Source organism: Astyanax mexicanus, chromosome 8 (genome assembly GCF_023375975.1).
Source record: "Astyanax mexicanus isolate ESR-SI-001 chromosome 8, AstMex3_surface, whole genome shotgun sequence".
Taxonomy (NCBI): Eukaryota; Metazoa; Chordata; class Actinopteri; order Characiformes; family Acestrorhamphidae; genus Astyanax; species Astyanax mexicanus.
The window spans coordinates 18,681,935-18,704,356 of record NC_064415.1 but is presented as its reverse complement, the minus strand read 5'-3'; the positions used below and the strand labels follow the sequence as shown (position 1 = coordinate 18,704,356).

General features: G+C 39.4%; 3 protein-coding genes across 3 annotated transcripts in view; 1 reads left to right on the top strand and 2 right to left on the bottom strand.

Annotated features, from left to right (window-relative positions):
• slc16a13 (solute carrier family 16 member 13) overlaps nucleotides 1-22,422 on the bottom strand; it is a 252,457-nt gene that overhangs the window by 34,419 nt on the left and 195,616 nt on the right. The gene's annotated exons all lie outside the window — the stretch shown is intronic.
• LOC111194361 (uncharacterized) lies at nucleotides 7,430-8,473 on the top strand. Its single transcript, XM_022678338.2, has one exon. It carries the CDS (start codon nucleotides 7,559-7,561, stop codon nucleotides 8,420-8,422), a length of 864 nt encoding a protein of 287 aa, XP_022534059.2. The 5' UTR covers nucleotides 7,430-7,558; the 3' UTR covers nucleotides 8,423-8,473.
• Nucleotides 9,117-19,226, bottom strand: si:ch73-335l21.2 (RING finger domain-containing protein). The gene is made up of 2 exons (XM_022678465.2): nucleotides 18,473-19,226; nucleotides 9,117-11,959 (listed from the first exon to the last, which is right to left on the bottom strand). The coding sequence occupies exon 2, from the start codon at nucleotides 11,880-11,882 to the stop codon at nucleotides 11,265-11,267; it is 618 nt and encodes a 205-aa protein (XP_022534186.1). The 5' UTR covers nucleotides 11,883-11,959; nucleotides 18,473-19,226; the 3' UTR covers nucleotides 9,117-11,264.

The window sequence follows — 22,422 nt, the reverse complement described above, 5'->3', positions numbered from 1 at the left end:
GTCTGTCTGAGAAGTAACTCCATGCTGACTTGTGCAGCAATCTGGGTGCAATAAGGGAGAATTTTTTGTGTGTTTACTCACACAAAAGGTTTTATCATGCACATGGAAATGTTGTGGCTTAATAGCTTTGTTTGATTAATAGTTAATGAACACTATTTGTCAGTTCACTGTCACATTAAACCCTTTTTGTTTGTCATCTTGTTTTTCGTAGTTCAGCTCAGTGAGTCCTGGCAGGTTGTCATGTATCAGACCCTCCTAGTTAGTGTTTTAGGTTAAATCTAATTTAAGCAAAGAGTACCAAAGTGTTTAACACACAAAAATAAGCAGAGAATGAAAGAAAAACATGTAAGTTTAGGTTGACCATGCCTTTTTCTTTAGACTGTACTGTACTCTCTACAGAGCAGTTAGGCTGATTTAGCATTCAGCGAATTTGGCAAATGTCTTTAACATCCACTTCAGTCCTTAAGGCATACAGCCATCAAAAACCATAATGTTTCATGTGAGGGGGGTTGGGGAAGTCAGACCTCCATATGCCCTGAGCTGGAAGATGTTTCTGCATTACAACTCCATAAGAACTTCATATATGTTTTTGCGTTTTACTTTTGATATATCTAAGTGATTACAATATTAGAGAAAAAAGATAAATTTATTAGGGGAAACGTAAATGTAAAGTAGGGTCTAGAAATCTCTTGGGCCGCCTCTAGTCTGGATTAAAAGATGAGATATGTTTGGGCACGGAGGCATACAGGTTCTTTAACCATCCTGCAGCACATTTGCACACAGATATTGCAGCTGAACTTGTAGATTCACTTATAGATAGCTAAAGCTGGTGTCCCTGGTGGTCCTATAATGGCTTAATTGGTGATAAATCTGGAAGCAAGCATTGCAGTCTGGCTGAGGTACACTACCTGAACACAGCCTCTGAGGGCCTTTTCAGACCACACCTATAAACGTTATTATACCACAGTTAGTTCCGACCCTGCAATGTGATTGGTAATGTGCTGTAACCGAAGTTCTCCATGTATTCCTCTGCCACATACAGGTAACCAGTGTTGCCAACTTAGCGACTTTGTCGCTATATTTAGCGACTTTTCAGACCCTCTAGCGACTTTTTTGTAAAAAAGCGACTAGCGACAAATCTAGCGAGTTTTTGTGGTGTTATTGGAGACTTTTGGCGACTCTGAGATGAACACGCGCACTTCAGTTCCTGTCCTCCGCGCTGCAGGGGGCGCTGCCGGGAGCCCCGCCCCACACCACTCACAGTACAGACCCACACTCTCTCACACTCAGAGCACACACACACACCGCTCCACCAACACACTGTTTAAATGAATCGCGCGTGCCCACAGCCGCCGCTGACTGACCCCGCTCTGTATTTACAGAGCAGAAGTATAAATATTAATGTGTCTTCAGTGTGACACGAACAGAAATCCTAAAAAAAAAAAAAGCTAAATATCTATTGAATCATAGACAAATTGTTCAATGGTTCAATAGATATTTAGCTTTTATATAAAGAGGCAGACACTGTGGAGGAGGTGAGTGACAGGCTATGTGGTGAATGAGGTGAGTGAATGACTGAAGGTGCTTACACACTGCACGCGGTAGGTGCGGCGCGGTACGCTGACCCCCATAGGATTCAATAGTGTCTAGAGCGGTAGAGTGGTGCGTCGCTGCCGCGGAGCAGAGCGGAAAGCGGCGCGTTTCCCCGCCCATAACCACGCCTCCACCGCGCTACCGCTTACCGCGGGCAAAGTTCAACATGGTTCAACTTTGACCTCGCGGCAAGCGGTACCTCGGCAGAAAACGCATGACATGAACTCACGCGACTAGAGAGAAACTGTAGTCCAAACAACAATAAACGTGCGCGAGAGACTAATAATAGCGATTAGTGAATCCCCTCAGCTGTACATCACTTCCCTACACTCATATAGAGATAACAGGAGGAAGAGAAGAATCAGAGCTTTGTTCTGAGGCTGAGAAACATATACAGATCCACAGAGGCTGTAGAGACTCAAAACTACAAAACACCGCTCGCAGAGGTGATGGGTTTTAGAAAACTCCGCCTATTATCAGCAGGAGACGCTTGGCGTCAGCAGCAGCGCAACGCACCCGCAACTGACCAGCGTAGAGCAGAGCGGCAGCACAGCGGAATGCCGCGCGGCATACCGCGTTCAGTGTGTAAGCACCTTGAGACTGTGTGAGTTAGATTAAGGGATTTCTGTTCGTGTCACACTGAAGACACATTAATATTTATACTTCTGAAAAAAAATTAAAAAAACAAAAACGTAGAATAACAGTTCCGGCTGCTCTTATAATAACATTTAAGAACATGGCAAAAAACGTAAAAATGAAGTTATTGTAAAAAGTGACGTCCTATTTAAAAAGCAACAGAAGTTGTTCATTTGTAACATTTCTAACACATTTATGGTGTTTTTACTCACTTTTTTCTCTCCCAAAACCCTAATCCTACAGCTTCAAAAACATGTATTATGCAAATTAGGTGATGACGTCATTTAGCGACTTCTAGCGACTTTTAGGACAGCCAATAGCTACTTTCCTTACTGAGGAGTTGGCAACACTGCAGGTAACCCAGCACGGATACAGTGCTTACAAGCCAAACAGCGTAGCTACACACAGAGCAGCATTGGAACTATTTACACTAGCTGAGTTTTTATAACCAAACATATCGTATTTTCTCATCCACTTTAACTCAAAGTCTTGCAATGAACAGAGATAATGGAACTGTGGTAAAATTGCAATAATACTCTCTAGGTTAGTGCTATAACATGTAATATTGGCACTGCAGCACAGCAATGCCAATATTACACATTATAGCACTCCCTCTTGTGTATTATTGCTTAATGATATCTGTCTAAAATGTAACTGCAATTGCATTGTGCATTAAATTAATCCCATGGCACCTTTAAATCGCTTTCATAATAATGTAAAATATACGTACATTCTGTATTTTATTTCCTTTTACAGTTAAAACGGTGGATTGTTATGTTAATAAACCTTTAGTCTCTTGTTTGGGAGTGTGGAGGTAATGATAATGCGAGTTTAGGTATCGCCCAGGGCTAGTGGTATAGTAATATCATTTCAGATGTTGTCAGACAGGTGTGTTGATTGACACTGACAGCAGTGTCTTGGCACTAGTTTCTCAGAAAACCCCGGAACAAACCTGCAGTGAGACAGAGTGTGCAGGTAATTATCCAGAAAGATAATGTAGGGATGTTAATGTGGTTATCAGTCATTTCAATTTTAATTTCAATCAGAAAAGTTACTAAACATAGTGACCAAATACAATTTCATGGATTACAATGACATGCAACTATAGCACTCTGTCCCATGACTTTTGCCATGTCCAATGGAAGCTGAAGGAGTGTTTTACACTGACATGTGGGACATTTCCTTGGAGTATCCTGCATTGAATGTGTATGTGATTCCTGCCACAGACAGTTCTTTCCAGACACCATCAGTCACAATCATTGCCCCCCACTCTGCTGTCCACTGTGGATGGTAATGCCTTCTGTGATGTTATCTTTGGACATGTGATGATATATATATTGTATATTGAGTAATTATATAGTTCCTCTCCCTTGGCCTTTGGCATGTCAGTGTAAGGTTACAAAAATAATCTATGAAGATTTTTGTTGTTGTTGTTGCAGAAAGTATGTCCCTGTACACTTCAGAATTAATCATTCTGCTTGTCTTCTTTCACATTATCAATAAACACTAGTGACCCAGTGGCACTGGAAGCGATACATGCCCATGCTACCAGCAATTTTTACAGGGCATGTAGAGAGCTTTGTGTCAAGCTATTTCCCAGCCTTTTCTGTACTTTCTTCTTCCCATTATTCCAGTACAGGCTGATCTGGACTGGATTCTTTAGATGTATTTTTGGAAAAGTCTAATTTGGCCTTTCTATTAATCATTTAAACACACAAAGTAGTCTTCACTTTATGATAGACTGAGACACTACTCTACTTCCTGCAGAGTGTTTCTCACTTAGGTGTATGTTATCAAGGGTTCTGCAATAATAAGGATTCTGCAAGAAATGTATTCTGTGGTCCAGGCCGTTTTGAGTTTCTGAGTTCACCTCTTTTTTGCACTTTTTTTCCCCTAGAATGGACAAAACTGTTGATTTGACCACTCCTAACATTTTACCATCTCTCCATCCCTCTTTGATGGATTTCATCTTTTTTCAGTCTAATGATGGTCTGTTTCATTTAGACTAAGATCTCCTTTAAGCACACGTTGTGGGTTTACATCAAAAGCTCACACCTGGAATCAGCCCCAGACATTTTATCTTAACTGATGATCGATTAATAAAGGATTAACCAATGAAGCCACTAATATTGCTTTTAGGATAATTTGTCCAATTACTTTTGAGCCCCTGAAATGAGCCCTCTGTAGAAAAACAGTTGTAATTCTTAAAAACAGTTTATAGGATATTTTTGTTCAACTTCTTGCATTAAACCAGAAAGTCTACACTTCAATTACATCTCATTTTACAAGTATTGTGATAATACAATTTGATACTTCTTAATTACAAAATCTATTCTGTAATGAATCAGCCCTGTCCTGATGGGAGTATTTTTTTCAAAAAGGACAAAGCACCACTGGGCTTAAAGGTAGTATGGTATTGCATCTCTCCAGTACAGATGTAGAGAGTACACTGAAGCGCAGAAACTCTGACATTTTACTCACGCTTCAGTAAAAATAAAAAAACACTGTAGTTGTACAAGTCCAGTGTTCTGCTGTAAAAAAAAATACATTGTACAGCACTGCTCTGTCTTTTCCCTGCTGTAGGGTTCTTACTTAACCATTTCAGATATTTATTTATCCTGGGCTTTAAGCTTTTATTTGTAGAATCAGACAAATCACTCATCTGTGCACCGCTGTGTCTATCCAAGACTCAGAGTAAAAAAACTTTAAGCAGTCAGGACTGCAGAATCCATTAGCTATATTTGGGCAAAGGAAGCCCAAAAAAAAAGCACATAAACTGTGACACCATATGAAAATGCCATATATAACCACTAGAGGGATCCCCAACCATGTGTTTTCACTGCCTAAGTGTCTAATCCATCAATAGAGTATTAGATATAATACTTTTAGTTTCATCCTGTATCATAATTTTAAGCATGCATCAACCAATCATATTGTATATCATACATATTTCTTGTTTTTTTTTTATTTTGCATAATAAGGGAAGAGCAACAGACATGCCATAAATAGCATAGAAAATGGAACAAAAATGTAATTCATTTTTAGTTGTCTTCTCCTGTGAGTTTTTGGAGATTTAAAATGTTGTGTTGTCATATATGGATGAAATAGGTGTCCTTAATTCTACTTGAAATGTATGGCAAATATATTTTATTTGTGTGTGTGTATATATATATATATATATATATCCCATGGGCTCACCACCTGTGGGAGGGGCCAAAGGGGTCGGGTGCAGTGTGATTTGGGTGGCGGCCGAAGGCATGGACCCTGGCGATCTGATCCTCGGCTGCAGAAGTTGGCTCTTGGGACGTGGAATGTCACCTCTCTGGAGGGGAAGGAGCCGGAGTTGGTGTGCGAGTTAGAGAGGTTCCGGCTAGAAATAGTCGGGCTCACCTCGACGCACGGCTCTGGCTCTGGAACCAGTCTCCTTGAGAGGGGTTGGACACTCTTTCACTCTGGAGTTGCCCCGGGAGAGAGGCGCCGAGCTGGGGTTGGCATACTTGTTGCCCCCCATCTCGGGGCCTGTACGTTGGGGTTCACCGCAGTGAACGAGAGGGTAGCCTCCCTTCGCCTACGGGTGGGGGGACGGGTCCTGACTGTTGTTTGTGCCTATGCACCGAACAGCAGTTCAGGCTACCCACCCTTTTTGGAGTCTTTGGAGGGGGTGTTGGAGAGCACCCCTCCAGGGGACTCCCTTGTTCTGCTGGGGGACTTCAACGCTCACGTGGGTAATGACAGTGAGACCTGGAGAGGTGTGGTTGGGAGAAATGGCCCTCCCGATCGTAACCCGAGTGGTGTTTTGTTATTGGACTTCTGTGCTCGTCATGGATTGTCCATAACCAACACCATGTTCAAGCATAAGGGTGTCCATATGTGCACTTGGCACCAGGACACCCTAGGCCGCAGTTCAATGATAGACTTTGTTGTCGTGTCATCTGATCTGCGGCCGTATGTCTTGGACACTCGGGTGAAGAGGGGAGCGGAGCTCTCCACTGACCACTACCTGGTGGTGAGTTGGCTCCGATGGTGGGGAAGGATGCCGGTCAGACCTGGCAGACCTAAACGAATTGTGAGGGTCTGCTGGGAACGGTTGGCAGAGTCTCCTGTCAGACGGAGCTTCAACTCCCACCTCCGGGAGAGCTTCAAACACGTTCCGGGGGAGGTTGGGGATATTGAGTCTGAGTGGGCCGTGTTCCGCACCTCCATTGCTGAAGCGGCCTACCTGAGCTGTGGCCGCAAGGTTGTCGGTGCCTGTCGTGGCGGCAATCCTCGAACCCGCTGGTGGACACCGGCGGTGAGGGATGCTGTCAGGCTGAAGAAGGAGTCCTATCGGGCCTTTCTGGCCCGTGGGACTCCGGAAGCAGCTGACGGGTACCGGCAGTCCAAGCGGCATGCGGCACGGGTGGTTGCTGAGGCAAAAACTCGGGCGTGGGAGGAGTTCGGAGAGGCCATGGAAAATGACTTCCGTACGGCTTCGAGGCGATTCTGGTCCACCATACGGCGTCTCAGGAGGGGGAAGCAGTATCCCACAAACACTATTTATAGTGGGTGTGGTGTGCTGTTGACCTCAACTCGGGACGTTGTGGGCCGGTGGGCAGAGTACTTCGAAGACCTCCTCAATCCCACCAGCACGCCTTCCATTGAGGAAGCAGAGCCAGGGGACCTTGGGGTGGACTCTCCAATTTCGGATGCTGAGGTCACCGAGGTGGTTAAAAAGCTCCTCGGTGGTAAGGCACCGGGGGTGGATGAGATCCGCCCGGAGTTCCTTAAGGCTCTGGATGTTGTAGGGTTGTGTTGGTTAACGCGACTCTGCAACATTGCGTGGACATCGGGGGCAGTTCCTGTGGATTGGCAGACCGGGGTGGTTGTCCCCTTATTCAAAAAGGGGGACAGGAGAGTGTGTTCCAATTACAGGGGAATCACACTCTTAAGCCTCCCTGGTAAGGTCTATTCGGGGGTCCTGGAGAGGAGGGTTTGTCGGATAGTCGAACCTCGGATACAGGAGGAGCAGTGTGGTTTTCGTCCTGGCCGTGGAACACTGGATCAGCTCTATACCCTCAGCAGGGTCTTGGAGGGATCATGGGAGTTCGCCCAACCAGTCTACATGTGTTTTGTGGACTTGGAGAAGGCGTTCGATCGTGTCCCTCGGGGAGTCTTGTGGGGGGTACTCCGGGAGTATGGGGTACCGGGCCCTTTGATACAGGCTGTCAGGTCCCTGTATGACCGGTGTCAGAGCTTGGTCCGCATTGCCGGCAGTAAGTCGGACTCGTTTCCAGTGAGGGTTGGACTCCGCCAAGGTTGCCCTCTGTCACCGATTCTGTTCATAACTTTTATGGATAGAATTTCTAGGCGCAGCCAAGGTGTTGAGGGGATCCGTTTTGGTGGCCTTGGGATAGCATCTCTGCTTTTTGCAGATGATGTGGTCTTATTGGCTTCATCAGCTCGTGATCTACAACTCGCACTGGAGCAGTTCGCAGCTGAGTGTGAAATGGCCGGGATGAGAATCAGCGCCTCCAAGTCCGAGGCCATGGTCCTGAGCCGGAAAAGGGTAGAATGCCTTCTCCGGGTTGGGGAGGAGGTCCTGCCTCAAGTGGAGGAGTTTAAGTATCTTGGGGTCTTGTTCACGAATGAGGGAAAGATGGAGCGGGAGATCGACAGACGGATCGGTGCTGCGTCAGCAGTCATGCGGGCGCTGTACGGGTCCGTCGTGGTGAAGAGAGAGCTGAGCCAAAAAGCAAAGCTCTCGGTTTACCAGTCGATCTACGTTCCTACCCTCATCTATGGTCATGAGCTTTGGGTCATGACCGAAAGAACGAGATCACGGATACAAGCGGCCGAAATGAGTTTCCTCCGCAGGGTGTCTGGGCTCTCCCTTATAGATAGGGTGAGGAGCTCAGTCATCCGGGAGGGACTCAGAGTAGAGCCGCTGCTTCTCCACATCGAGAGGAGCCAGTTGAGGTGGCTTGGGCATCTGATTAGGATGCCTCCTGGACGCCTCCCTGGTGAGGTGTTTCAGGCACGTCCCACCGGGAGGAGGCCCAGGGGAAGACCCAGGACACGCTGGAGGGACTATGTCTCTCGGTTGGCCTGGGAACGCCTTGGAATTCCCCCGGACGAGCTGGCCCAAGTGGCTGGGGAGAGGGAAGTCTGGGTTTCCCTGCTTAGGCTGCTGCCCCCGCGACCCGACCCTGGATAAGCGGAGGAAAATGGATGGATGGATGGATGGATATATATATTTGAAATATAGCGCTGGAAAAAATAAGAGACCACTTATCAATGATGAGTTTCTTTGATTTTACCACATTAAAAAACTCTGGAATATAACTAAGCTGAACTGCTTGAAGTTTTGCACCTGGAGTGGCATAAAATTATCCAAAAGCAGTGTGCAAGACTGGTGGAGGAGAACATGATAAGATGCATGAAAACTGTGATGAAAAATCAGGGTTATTTCACCAAATATTAATTTCTGAGCTCCTAAAACTTTATGAATATAATTTTTTTTTTTTTTGCATTATTTGAGGTCTGAAAACTCTAAATCTTTTGTGTTTTTCTTGGTTATTTCAGCCATTTTACATTTTCTGCAAGTAAATGCTCTAAATGACAATATGTTTATATGACACGTGGGAGAAATGTTGTCTGTAGTTTATAGAATAAAACAACAATGTTCATTTAACTCAAAAATATACCTATAAATAGCAAAATCAGAGAAACAGATTCAGAAACTTAAGCGGTCTCTTATTTTTTCCAGAGCTGTATATATAGCCAAATACCATATTTCCTTATGGGAAGTTTAAGTCATTTTTACTCAAATTATTATTTTTTGGCTCTGCATGGCTGTAAAAATTTGTTATCACGAGGAGCTTAAACAGTTTACAAGAAGGAAACAGGACCAATATTAATTGCTCTCTTTATTATTTGTATCTATATTGATAAATAACCAGGAAGAAGTGGAACCAGGACAGGTGGCTTTTTAGGTGCTTTCTGGTTTCTGTTCTCACCAAAGTTCTTTTGTTCTGAAGTAGCTCAAGAGTTTCAGGGTGTCGAGGCAGAGGATCAAACCTGCACTTACCTTTTTAATCAGTTTAATATCAGTTTTTGCACCAGTGATAGATACCACTTAGAAAAAGAAAAGAGAATCAGTTGGGAAAAAAATAAAAAAACTTCTAGAATCATTGGAATCCAGCTGTCTTATCTATCAAACATGTGACTTATTTACTTCCAACAAGTGGAACAAAATGTCTCAAAACAGTCCTCCCACTAGCACCACACAGTCCATGAGCTCCTGATCAATATAAACCAAAATCCAGATTTGGAAACAGATTTTTGAGTGCACTTACAACTAATTCCCAAATTCCAACCAAGCCTGGTGGTTAATGTATAACGTTTTGACTGGACCTGATTAGTTTTATGAATAAATTAGCTTTAGAAAGAAATAAAAAGCATCAAGCTAAATAAGACATTTACATTTTGAACTGAAATCTACATATTTAAGTTGTCCAAAATCATTGGGATTATACAGTGTCAATTCACAATATTTTCCTCCACTGATTATATAGGAGCATTTTGTTCTATAATTTATTTTATCATCCTCCTTTCACTCTGTACTTTATTGGTCAGGACCATTATGTGGGTGATGAGTCATTATCAGCACTGCAGTGACACTGATTGGCATGATGGTGGTGTGTGAGTTATAGTGTATGTTGTGCTGGTGAATCAAGTGGATCAGACACAGCAGCAGTGCTGCTGGAGTTTTTAAACACTGTGTATAAACACTCACTGTCCTCCACTCTATTACACACTCCAACCTACAGCTGCTCCACCTTGTAGATTAAAGTAAAGTCAGAGACAGAAGCTCAGAAGTTTGTGTTGGTCATCCTCTAAATCATTACCAGGACATGCTGTTTTCTGTCTTTAATACACAGAAAAGTGTGTGCAAAATGTTTTATATTTCATATTGACCTTTTAATTTCTCTAAACAGTAAAAAAAACATGATTAAAGTGTTATAAATCATACATCAATACATCAAATTAGCAAAAAAAATTTTGTTCGCCTCCATGGTTTTAGCACTACTGTTTTTCCAGTTACTGTTTTATTGGTTTATAAACTTGTCTATTGGCTGATTCATGGTCTATTCTGATGGACAGCAGCTCTCAAATAGGGTTACTTATGTGCAACAAAACATTTAAAAATAAAGAAAATGCATGATGTCCATTGTAATGGATCCAGGTTCTGAAAGGGTTAAAACAGCTTTTCTCAAGGTGTGGGGCGTATTGCAGGTGGGGTGCAAGGAATTGGAAGAAATTAACATTTTTAAAGCCTGTCTTTTTAATACCTCTCTGTTTTGCCAATAAAAGGGGTGAGGGGGTGGCGGGCAAAGGCCCCGGATGTTTAAAATGTTGAGAAGATGTGTAGTGCAAAACAGGCTCATTGCAGTCATTGATGCTGTGATAAGACATAGTCATTTGTGTACCTGCCTTACCTACATTTTGCACAGAGTGAAAAGTGAGAATCTAAACAATAGTTTTAATTAGTAGGCCAATTTTCTGCATTTTTGAATATTGATGTTAATGTTGTATCTGGTGTTATAATGTTACCTACTGGTTTAGAAACAGAAATTAATGTTATTTAAATAAATTATAAAATTTGAAAACTGCATATTAATTTTTTTTTTACTATTTTGTTGGGGCGATATGGAACAGGTGGGGCGTGGAATTTCCCCTTCTTCTGAGGTGGGGAATAATAGAAAAAGTTTCAGAATCACTGAGTTAAAGTAACATTCTCAAAACTAATCACTAATTCATAATTAAAAGTAACTTAGACACTGAAGTTGATGTAACCATTTACCAAAAAAAAGTATTTTAACAGTTAACTGTAACATTTAGAAAATGTTATATTACAAAGTGCTCCTGTATGGTCAGTGGAGCTGATAAAGTGGGCAGTGAATGTATTAACAAGGAAATGGTCATAATGTTGTAATTTGATTTTGCATGAACAGATTCAACACTAAACTGTTTCTCTCTGTTTCTGAGTCTTAGTTTCAGTTGTGGAAGAAGTTTGGGCCGAACACCACCCCGATCACACAGGCCAGGACAAAGAGCAACCAGAATATGACCACCAGCATCTGCACACATATCAGGCTCTTCCGGTGGCTCCTCAGCACTTCCACCCTGCCCTCTGTGGGCCCCGGTGAGTTTGACCCCTCGCCCATCTGCTCCACTCTGAGGCTGACTGTGGGTAAGATGATGAAGCGGGCGTCGCGTGACTCCAGGGACAGGATGACCCTCTGGGTCACGGTGGCCATCCGAGTGGACACGGACACAGGCAGCCGGAAAGTTACGGGGGGGAGCTGGGCGAGGATGCGGGAGTTACAGGGCAGGGAGTGAGGGTTGCCGTCCTCCAGTGGGGTGGAATGGCGGCACAGGGGGCAGGAGATGGAGGGAGGGCAGTTGAGGTTAGGTGGGTGGAGGGGGGACAGCTGGATGTTGTGAAGGCATTCGGTGCAGAACACATGGAGGCATTCCAGCATGCGCGGAAGCTTGCGGTCCTGATCGTATTCCTGGTAGCACACGGGACACTCCACCTCGGGAGAGTCACCGCTAGGGGTGGAGGCCTCATCCTGAGCTGATGTGACCCCTAAAGCTGGAGCCTCTGACATCAGGGTGAGGTGTTTTACTGGAGAGAAAGCAGGGTTCAGGTGTAGAGCTGGGAAAGGTAGAGGGAACCTGGTCACACCTGAAAAGAAAAGATTTAAGGATTATTAGCATCTACACCAGTTTGAAAACCAACATTCAAAAGGTTGGAACCACTATAGAAATGTAAGAATCAGTGTGTTTCAATAGTCACCACCTGGATTTAACTAATATTTAAATAAATGATCTGGGGTTGATGCTGCAGTTGGTCAGGTCTGGGTTCAGCAACAGTATGTGCTGAAAGAATGAGGTCAGCTCACTACCTGAATATACAGAATATAGACCAGGTTATTCCATCAATGGATTTATTTTTTCTTCCCAGAGTCCAGACCTTAACCTCATTGAGAATCTTTGGGATGTGCTGGGGGAAACTTTGTGCAGTGGTCAGACTCCACCTTCATTAATGCTGATCTTGGTGAAAAATTAATGCAACACTGGATTGAAATAAATCTTGTGATATTGCAGAAGCTTTTTGAAACAATGCCACAGGGAATGCGTGCCGTAAACAAAGCTAAAGATCCAACTAAATAATAGACTTTTTTTTTGGCCAATCAGTGTTTTCGTGTAAATTAAGGGTTGTGTTGTGTTTCCATTCTTGGCCAGGTTACTTGTAAAAGAGATTTATAATTTAATTTGGTTAACCTCATTAAATATTGGTTTGAAAAAGAAATTCATTAAATGTTACATATCTTTTGTGGCTTGTCCTCACTTCACACTTCACTCAGTATTAACTGCTGTGTCCCTGCTACACTAGCCTGTCTGTTTACTGTGCCTACTGTCCTTCATATTTATCTTATTCACTGTATTTTTTTTTCTTCATATCTGCAGATTGGCTGTGTGTAGTCTTGCACAGTGTTGGTTAATGTTGACTTATGGTCTTGTTAGGAATGTAATTTCTCTCTATTATCTGTTTGTATATGGCTGAAACAACAGTAAAGCTTCTTGAACTCAAACTTGTGCATTTTGACATACTGAAGAGTATTGCGCAACACTGGACTGTACATATACTTATATTTTATACTCAAGATCTTCACCACATCCTCATTATTTTACTGCATTGCACAAGAAAAGAAACTACATGTTTAAACTGTGAAGTTATGATTGCATCAATTCTTTATATTTTTGTTCATATTTATAAAGTTCAGAGTTCAGAAATCAATATTTGGTGGAATAACCCTGGTATTTAATCACAGTTTTCATGCATCTTGGCATGTTCTCCTCCACCGGTCTTACACACTGTTTTTGGATAACTTTATGCCACTCCTGGTGCAAAAATTCAAGTAGTTACGCTTGGTTTGATGGATTGTGATCATCCATCTTCCTCTTAATTATATTCCAAAGATATTCGATTTGGTAAAATTAAAGAAACTCATAATTTTTAAGTGGTTTATTATTTTGTTTCAGATATAGAAGGAATATGGATAATCACAAGCCATCAAACCAAGCTGAACTGCTTACATTTTTGCATCAGACGTGGCGTAAACTTATCCAAAAGCAGTGTGTAAAACTGGTGGAGGAGAACACCAGGGTTATTCCACCAAATATTGATTTCTGATTTCTAAAACTTTATGAATATGAACTTGTTTTTTTTTTCACAATAATTGAGGTCTGAAAGCTCTGCATCTTTTTAGTTATTTCAGACATTTCTCATTTCTGCCAATAAATTCTCTAAATTACAATATTTTTATTTGGAATTTGGGAGAAATGTTGTGTGTAGTTTATAGAATAAAACAACAAGGTTCAAATTTACTCCAACATATACCTATAAATAGCAAAATCAGATAAACTGATCCAGAAACTGAAGTGGTCTCTTATTTTTTTCCAGAGCTGTATATATTGCTTTTCACTGTAGGTTATAATTGTGAAATTATATTTGTAATTTGACTGGGGAAAGCTATGTTGCATTTAAGAATTAGGTGATGACAATGCGTCAAAAATACAAATATATATATATATATATATATATATATATATATATATATATATATATATAATTTATCCTTTAATGTTTCTAATACTACGTTGTGGTGTCCAGTTTCTGATACTGACTGTTTTATTAATGTGTGTAATAGAGACAAACTCTTACTAGGCAAGTTTAAACAAAGCTGATGATTTACTGTTATCCACATTCAGCCATATTACTGACATACAGGAAACAGACTATGTGGGAGGATCTGGAGAAAATCCAAACTGTGGCACCTTTCTTTTTAGAAAATAAATCTGTAAAATAGCAAAGCCTGCACTTGTCAGCCCTGGTTCATTATGGAGTGTCAGCAGTGACCTGTGCTGGCTGGCTCAGACTGGATATTAGGTCAGTTTCCCAACTCTAACCACAAACTTCTGGTATTTCCTCCTATTGAAAGCGATTAATAGTACAGTGTGTGAGGAAAGCCGCTGTTTGAGAATCTGTTATAATCATGAACAGGAACTGTGTGTGTGTGTGTGTGTGTGTGTGTGCTGAATGGGCGAGAGGATTAGAGGTTACTGTAAGTTAATAAAAGTATTTATTAAGACATTAGGAGTAGCGATGCTGCTTTGACGTGGCTGCAGTTCTCATTGTAAAAGCAAAAATCATGCGTCATTAAAGTGGTGAAAACAGGAAGATCAATCAGAGTGTTATTCTAAAGTCTGAGGTTCACCAACACACTTACAGACTGCTGGGTGTTTAAGAGTGTAAGGAAGTGTGTTGTGTAGCACAACTCAGCAAGAGAGATAATGTGGAGCAAGGCCGTGTAGTTCTTGATAATTAAGTAGCTGTGATAAACAGATTTTTATGTTTATATAAATAACAAGGGTCACAAACAACAGTACTTCTGACAGTAATAAACATTGTTAAACGGTTAAGGAATGTCTCAAGTAACTATGTGTTTATACTAGTTACAATGATATTAACAAATTAAAAATATTGTTGTAAATAAGATTAATTAAATCATCAAAATTAATAATGTCAATTATCTTTACTGTCACTAAGGCTATGTTCACATTACCAGGCTGAAGTGACTCAAATCTGTTTTTTTGCTCAATGTGGCTCAGATAAGATTTTTTTCATGGCTGTGTGAACGTGCCAAATCCGACTTTTTCAAATCACTTCACTTGAGTCACTTCCATATGTGGTCCGATAAATCGGATACGCATCCGATCCATGGACATGCCACATGAATGTAAACAGTCAAATCGGAATGTATGTGTTTTTTTGTTTGTTTGTTTGTTTTTACGCATGCGCTACGTGCTTCTCTCTCGTACCCACACTTATCTTGGTGCAGCTATAGCTGCAAAAACGTAGCCTTAATAATCTGACCAATACAGAAAATCACATTTTGTCATATGTTTACATGCATAAAATCTGAAAATGCAACAACTAAGGGTTAATAATCAGATTTCGACATTTCTGCAACCAGACAATAATCTCAAAAATGGATTAGACTCTGCTGCGGCCTTTTGTAAACATGAACCCTAAATACGGTCAAATGTGGATCTTTGTTTTTTAATGATTTCTATCAGATCACAGTACTGACAGAAACTTGTTTTTAAAAAAGCCTGTTGTATTTGAGTGCAGTTGCAGACTAACAAAACCAGTATTAAAAGAAATAGTAGAAGTATGTGTAGAAATGCGCTAAATCATCCAGTTACTCCCCAGGTAAAATCCAGGATGTTCTGTAGGCCTCAATTCGATTAAAGAAATTGGAGTATGCTGTTCATAGTTTTAAAGTTTCTCATTACTAATGACATTTTGAATTGTCATTAGTACTGCAATTTAGTCCAGGGCTAGGCTTAACATATGTGTAGAAAACCTTACTTTCATGTTTCTATGGATGTTGCTCTTTAAACAAAGCAAGAGTTGTTCAAATAACTCTGGAAATATGATGATAAATTGTTAATCAACAAGGTGAGATGAGACCTCTATGGTGTGTTGGTCTAAAGATCCCACTGAGCTGCTACTCTGTTCTTGATCATTCACTCTTGCTTTAAATGGTCCACAAAGAATCATAGACCTAAACATGTCCTACACATGTTTAAAAGTATGTGAAGAACCTTTTAAAGGTCATATAAGCATCACTCAGTAACTATTTGAAGCATTCATTAGTAATGCAGTAAAGTCAGAACTGCTGTCTTTACAGGTTATAAGAAAATTAGCTCAGTGCTACACTGTTTATCTATAGATTACACTCTCCAGAGCACTGTTAGTAGTTGCAGGTCTCTTGTCGTTTGTTTCATTTTTAGACTAGTAATCTCAAGCCTCTATTCACACAGGCCCAGCCAGAGTGATCATCACTCAGAGGGAGAGCTACCTAGCAATACAAAGCCCTGGAGAACCGCTGTCAGATGATTCTACACAAGTCCTGTTTATATAGTCTGAAACTGCAATTATGTCGGGGTGAGTTTCCCAGGAGTAAAGCTGCGCTGTATGCTAACGACAGCCTGACCAAGTCAATATTATTATACCAGTCCTCTCAGTATAATAAACCCAGCTAACAGAGAACATTACAAGAGCTTTTAGCAACTAGTTCTGAAAAGGTTTGGGGAAGGTTAGTCTATAATGTTACAGTGAAAAAAGGAATTTTTTTAAGAACGTTCTGAAAAAGTGTGACATAATAATAGTTTGCATCACAGTGTTATAGGATAACTTTCCTTATAAAAAAGTTCCCAGCTAGATAAATATTAATGTGAAACGTTAATTATGGAAATGTTTATAACAACATTCACTAAAATCCTAAACATGTAAAAAAAAATGTAAACATTGACACAAGTCACATTGCTGCTACATTACCAGAGCATTTTAAAAGGTTAAATATTAACCTTCTAAGAACATTGAGAGGTACAGAAAGACAGAGTGAATGTTCTAAGAACATTAATTACCGTAATGTTCAGAAAATGTACTACTAACAAGAAATGATTAGCTGGGCATATTTTACTAGTACTGTATAATTCTTTGGTACCACTTTAAAATAAGACTACCTTTATAAAGGATTAACAAATGGTTTACAATTAGTTTATTAATGGTTACTAATTAGGTTGTAAATGCCTTAAAAATCATTAATTATCAGTTATGTTGCTGTGGGTTCACTATTTGGCAAACAACAGGTCTATGTACATTTCTATGTATGTGTTATAACTGATTATTAATGATTTTTAAGGCATTTACAACCTAATTAGTAACCATTAATAAACTAAACCATTTATAAACCCTTTATAAATGTAGTCTTATTTTAAAGTGGTACCAATAGTTTATATTTTTATTAATGGTTATAAATTAGGTTGTAAATATTTATACAACACATAAATAGAAAAAACAACAGTATATTTTAATAAAACAACAGACTATTCATTTTTTTAATGTATCTATTAAAAACAGTAAGTCAGTTATTATAGTTAAATTATTTAAGGTATTGACAGAAATATTAATGATGACCGATAGGAAAATACAATTTAAGATAGGCATATAGTAAAATCTGAAGTTCAATAGTATAAACGAATGTGGAATTACTATTTGGTACACAACAGGGCACTGTTGCCCCTCCTATGCATGTGTTGTAACTGCTTATAATGATTTATAACCTAATTAATTAAGCAATAATACACAAGAGGTAGTGCTATAACGTGTGATATTTGCTGTCCGTCCGGCTGAGTACTGTGGATCAGCACAGCAGTGCCAATATTACATGTTATAGCACTAACCTCGAGTGTATTTTTGCGATTATACCACAGTTCCATTGTCGCTGTTTATTGAAAGATTTTGAGTTAAAGAGAATGAGAAAATATGGTCTGTTTGATTATAAACACTCCGCGAGTTAAAGTAGTTCCATTACTGCTCTGTTTGTAGCTGCGCTGTTTGGCTTGTGAGCTGATCTGGTTGAACACTGGTCAGCATGCTTATCACATTTAATAGAGTTAGATGGATGGATGGGACATTAAGTTTCTGAAGTTCTGCAGTCATTTATCTTTCCTTAATCCACAGCGATTCCACACTGTACCAGAAATACATCATAGAAGTCCAGTACAGTGTACAGTGCACAGTAAGTGATATTATAGTAATCGGCAACATCTGGCACATGCATATCCGTAGCATGGTAGTAACTACGGTCGGTAGTGGTAACTATTTTTTTCCCAAATAAATTTTTGGCTTAAATCCTGTGAAAACTACAGATTATTAGCAAAACCTGTAGTGTAAACAACTGAGTTTATTAATTACACTCATCTTGTTTAAGATGCAGTAATGTAATTTCATAACCTAAGCATTATAAATCATTAATTCCATCATTAAGCCCATTTATTTGGCAACAGTCATGTCAGAACAGGAAAAAAGCTTGTAATGCTAAATGTGTATTATGGCTGTTCAGCATTAACTCTGTACAGAGTGCTGTTTGGGAGTAATGTTTTAAGTGAATGATGAAAACGGTGTTCAGGAAGAAGAAATATATAAATACACTCGTTTTTATAGGACTATTAAACAGTTCTGTGTAAGTAGGTCAGATGATATTAAGAGCTGAGAGTAGCTGAGAGTGCATGCAGCTCGGCACGTTTCAGTGTTTCAGTGTGTGAGCTGAGAAACACTTACCCTGTTCTAAAGTCTTCTGCTTCTACTTCTGCAAGAAAGCCCTGGATCCTCTCTCGCTCTGGAGCTGCAGGTCCATCTTTACATGTGTTTAATTAAACAGGTTAAAGGGAAGCTATTTTTTTACTGCCAGCTTGGTCTAGTCTCATGGTTTTATGAGCACATATGTGTTTTGGAATATATTATGGTAAGCTCTCTCTCTCTCTCTCTCTCTCTCCCTATTTCTTTCTCTCACACACATGCTCTCTCTCACTCTCTCTCACTCACTCTCTCCCATGTCTAAATGCCAAGGGCATTTGAGCTGGTTTCCCTGACATTTATTACCTAGAGATGGTTTGGTTTCCAGGTGAGGGAACAGTGTGAGATGCTTTTAGATCTTTAATACTTTCTCGCTTTCACCTTCTTTACATCTACTGTCTATTTCTCATCAGCATCCATACCACACCTGAGTCTGCGTGTTCTGCTGATGTCGGAACTATACACAATAAAGCGCGTCATTAAAGCACATCAGCAGAAACGCAACACAGTGAAAGCTGGAGAAAACAGCTGTGGAAAGTTTCTTGTGTTAATCATTATAATAAGTGAGGGATTCATGAGCAGTTTCCAGTAGGCCGGTTGTCATCACAGCTGCTAAAGAGACTGTAGAGTTCATGTTCTGAAGTTGTGAAGCGTGCATTAAAGGACTTTGATCTTTCGGCCGTCAGTGAGTCATGTTCAGGGCAATCCTTCATCTTCCTTATTTTTTTTACTCACTCCGGTTTCTATGGAAGCCCATTCCCGCCACCTAAAAAAAATAAATAATCCAGCAAAATGTTTTTTTATTATTATTAAGTAAACTGCTATCTCAATATTTTGAGATACTAAGTCAATATTTTGAGATACTAAGTCAATATTTTGAGATACTATCTCAATATTTTGAGATACTATCTCAATATTTTGAGATACTAAGTCAATATTTTGAGATACTAAGTCAATATTTTGATATACTAAGTCAATATTTTGAGATACTATCTCAATATTTTGAGATAGTATCTCAATATTTTGAGATACTAAGTCAATATTTTGAGATACTAAGTCAATATTTTGAGATACTATCTCAATATTTTGAGATACTATCTCAATATTTTGAGATAGTATCTCAATATTTTGAGATACTAAGTCAATATTTTGAGATACTAAGTCAATATTTTGAGATACTATCTCAATATTTTGAGATACTAGTAGGCTGTACAGAGACAGAAGCAGGTGAGACAAAGATGCAAAATGGATACCATCATTGAGGACTACTTCAGACGTGGATTCACAAATCATGAAATATTGGAACTTTTAGAGGAATCACACAATATCAAAATAAGCCTCCGGATCTTGGACGAGGCTGAAGTTAGCTTCTTATTCGCCAGTGTCTTATTCAGATTTCCGTTCCACCTTAAATGCTGGCTGAACATTCATGCGGCCGCCTGTAGATGTCGCATTTTAACAGTAAAAAACAGCATGTAAGCAAAGTGCTGTGAAAACGCTCTGAATAAAGGGGAGAACACAATGCGAGGGACAGAGTTTAACTCTGAGTGAAATATAATGTAAATAAAATTAAATATGAATTAAAACGTTATTGCTCTCACTTTTGGCCTAATTCCCAGGTCATTATCTACAGGTGGCCGCATGTATATTCAGCCAGCATTTAAGGTATCTCAAAATATTGACTTAGTATCTCAAAATATTGACTTAGTATCTCAAAATATTGAGATAGTATCTCAAAATATTGACTTAGTATCTCAAAATATTGACTTAGTATCTCAAAATATTGAGATAGTATCTCAAAATATTGACTTAGTATCTCAAAATATTGACTTAGTATCTCAAAATATTGACTTAGTATCTCAAAATATTGAGATAGTATCTCAAAATATTGAGATAGCAATTTACTTAATAATAATAAAAAAAAATTGCTGGAGTATTTTTATTTTTTAGGTGGCGGGAATGGGCTTCCATAGGTTTCTGTCATTTCCTTTTTTGTCCTCTTCCGGGACCTGGAGTGAAGCCAGGCATGACAGCAACCCAACAGGTTTACAGCCCTGAAACAAGCACTCAGTAGTTTACAATAGCAGACAATGACTCAATACTTCAGTACTATCTATATTTAGATTCTTGTTTTATTATGAGCAATATTAACCTTGTGTGACATTTCCATATCAGATTCATGAAAAAACTAAAATCTATCCATTTATTCATCAATCCATCCCATATCATACCATACCATATGAATCAAAGTTTGGACAAGGCTTATATTCAGTGTTTTTTCAAAATTTTCAAATGTTCTGCATTGTGGATTAATACTAAAGACATCCAAACTCTAAAGGAAAACACATAGAATTATTTAGTAAACCAAAATGTGTTAAACAATCGAGAATATATTTGATTTTTTAGATTTCTTAATAAGAGTTTTCACATCTTGAGGACCTGTAAAGTGAACTTTCAGTTAACAGCTGTGCTAATCTTATTAAGAGTTAATTGCTTGAATTTCTTGCCTCTTAATGTGTTTGATAGCATCAGCTGTAAAGTTGTGAAGAGGTAGAGTTACAGGTATACAGTGAATAGCCCTATTTGAGTAATGTTCTAATCCATGTTATGGCAAGAATTGCTCAACTAAGTAAAAAAAAATGACTTAAAGAAATGAAGGTCAGTCGATCTAAAACATTTCAAGAACATTTAAAGTATGTTCAAGTGCAGACATTGCAAAGACCATCAAAAACGCTATGATGAAACTGGCTCTCAACAGGACCGCCCCAGGAAGGGAAGAGCAAGCTTTACCTCTGTTGCACAGGATAGGTTAATTATAGTTGCCAGCCTCAGAAAGTGCAAGTTATGAAAACCCAATATAAGAGCATCTATATTAGTATTTTGGTTTGTTTAACACTTTAAAGTTACTTCATGATTCCTTATGTGTTCCTTCATAATCTGGATAACTTTAGTATTCATTTACAGTGTAGGAAAAAATAAAAACATTGAATGAGTATTGTACATATTTAAATATATAATTTATCCTTATATATCCTCATTTTGATCCTTATAGGTCTGTGGCAGATATTTTGTTTAATGTTGCTAATAGTCAAATAGTTTATTTAAAGTCAGATTCTTAATGTTAATTTAGTAAGATTTCTAAAATACATTATTTTAACCCAAATCACAGCTTTTACTTAGGGTCCTCTTTCGTGGTCAACACAACATACTGCCTCCTTATTTTACTCGGTTTTGTTACTTTGTTGTCAATTCTGGTAATCAGATTTGTTTTCTTCATATTCATGTTTTGTTCATGAATTTAAAAAAAAAATCAATAAGTTCCACATAAAAAAGAACACAATTGAATACCATTACATAACCCCTACATTCAGAGAACAATGATAAGAGACCTAAAATATAAACAAAAAACAAGTTTTAACTTGTTTTTCACAATAACAGTTTTCTTCAAACACAATAGCTAAATTATTTAAATAATATCTGCATAATAAAACTGCTTGTCTGGGTATCTGGAAGACTGGAGCAGGAGACCAGAGCACACACTTGAATGAGATGAACATGAATACACTGCAGTAAGCACTTTTCACAGCAGGTCAGTAGTTACACAGCGTCCGGAAGAGTGAAGTCATGCATATTTCAGTCTCAAAGAGTTTAGAGAACCCCGGCAGTGTAGAAGCCCAGCCGGTTAGATCCAGAAATCAGCGTCACAGACACGCCCATTCGTTTTGTTGAAAAAAAAAAAAACTGGGGGAAGAGAGAAAAAAAGAAAGCGAGTGTAAGTTCCGGGAATTCTGACTGGGGCAGGAAAGCACTGTTTTTAAAACAGAGCTGTAAAATTGCATCATGAATATTGTGTTTACTTACCTTACCTAAGTTTCTCTGAAATTACAGTAAAAAGGACAGCGACCTGACAACGCCCAAATTTTATACATTTCCAC

What these genes read in the sequence shown, in the direction of transcription:
- LOC111194361 (XM_022678338.2), top strand. Translation starts at nt 7,559, where the DNA reads ATGGATAGAATTTCTAGGCGCAGCCAAGGTGTTGAGGGGATCCGTTTT.
- si:ch73-335l21.2 (XM_022678465.2), bottom strand. Translation starts at nt 11,882, where the DNA reads ATGTCAGAGGCTCCAGCTTTAGGGGTCACATCAGCTCAGGATGAGGCC.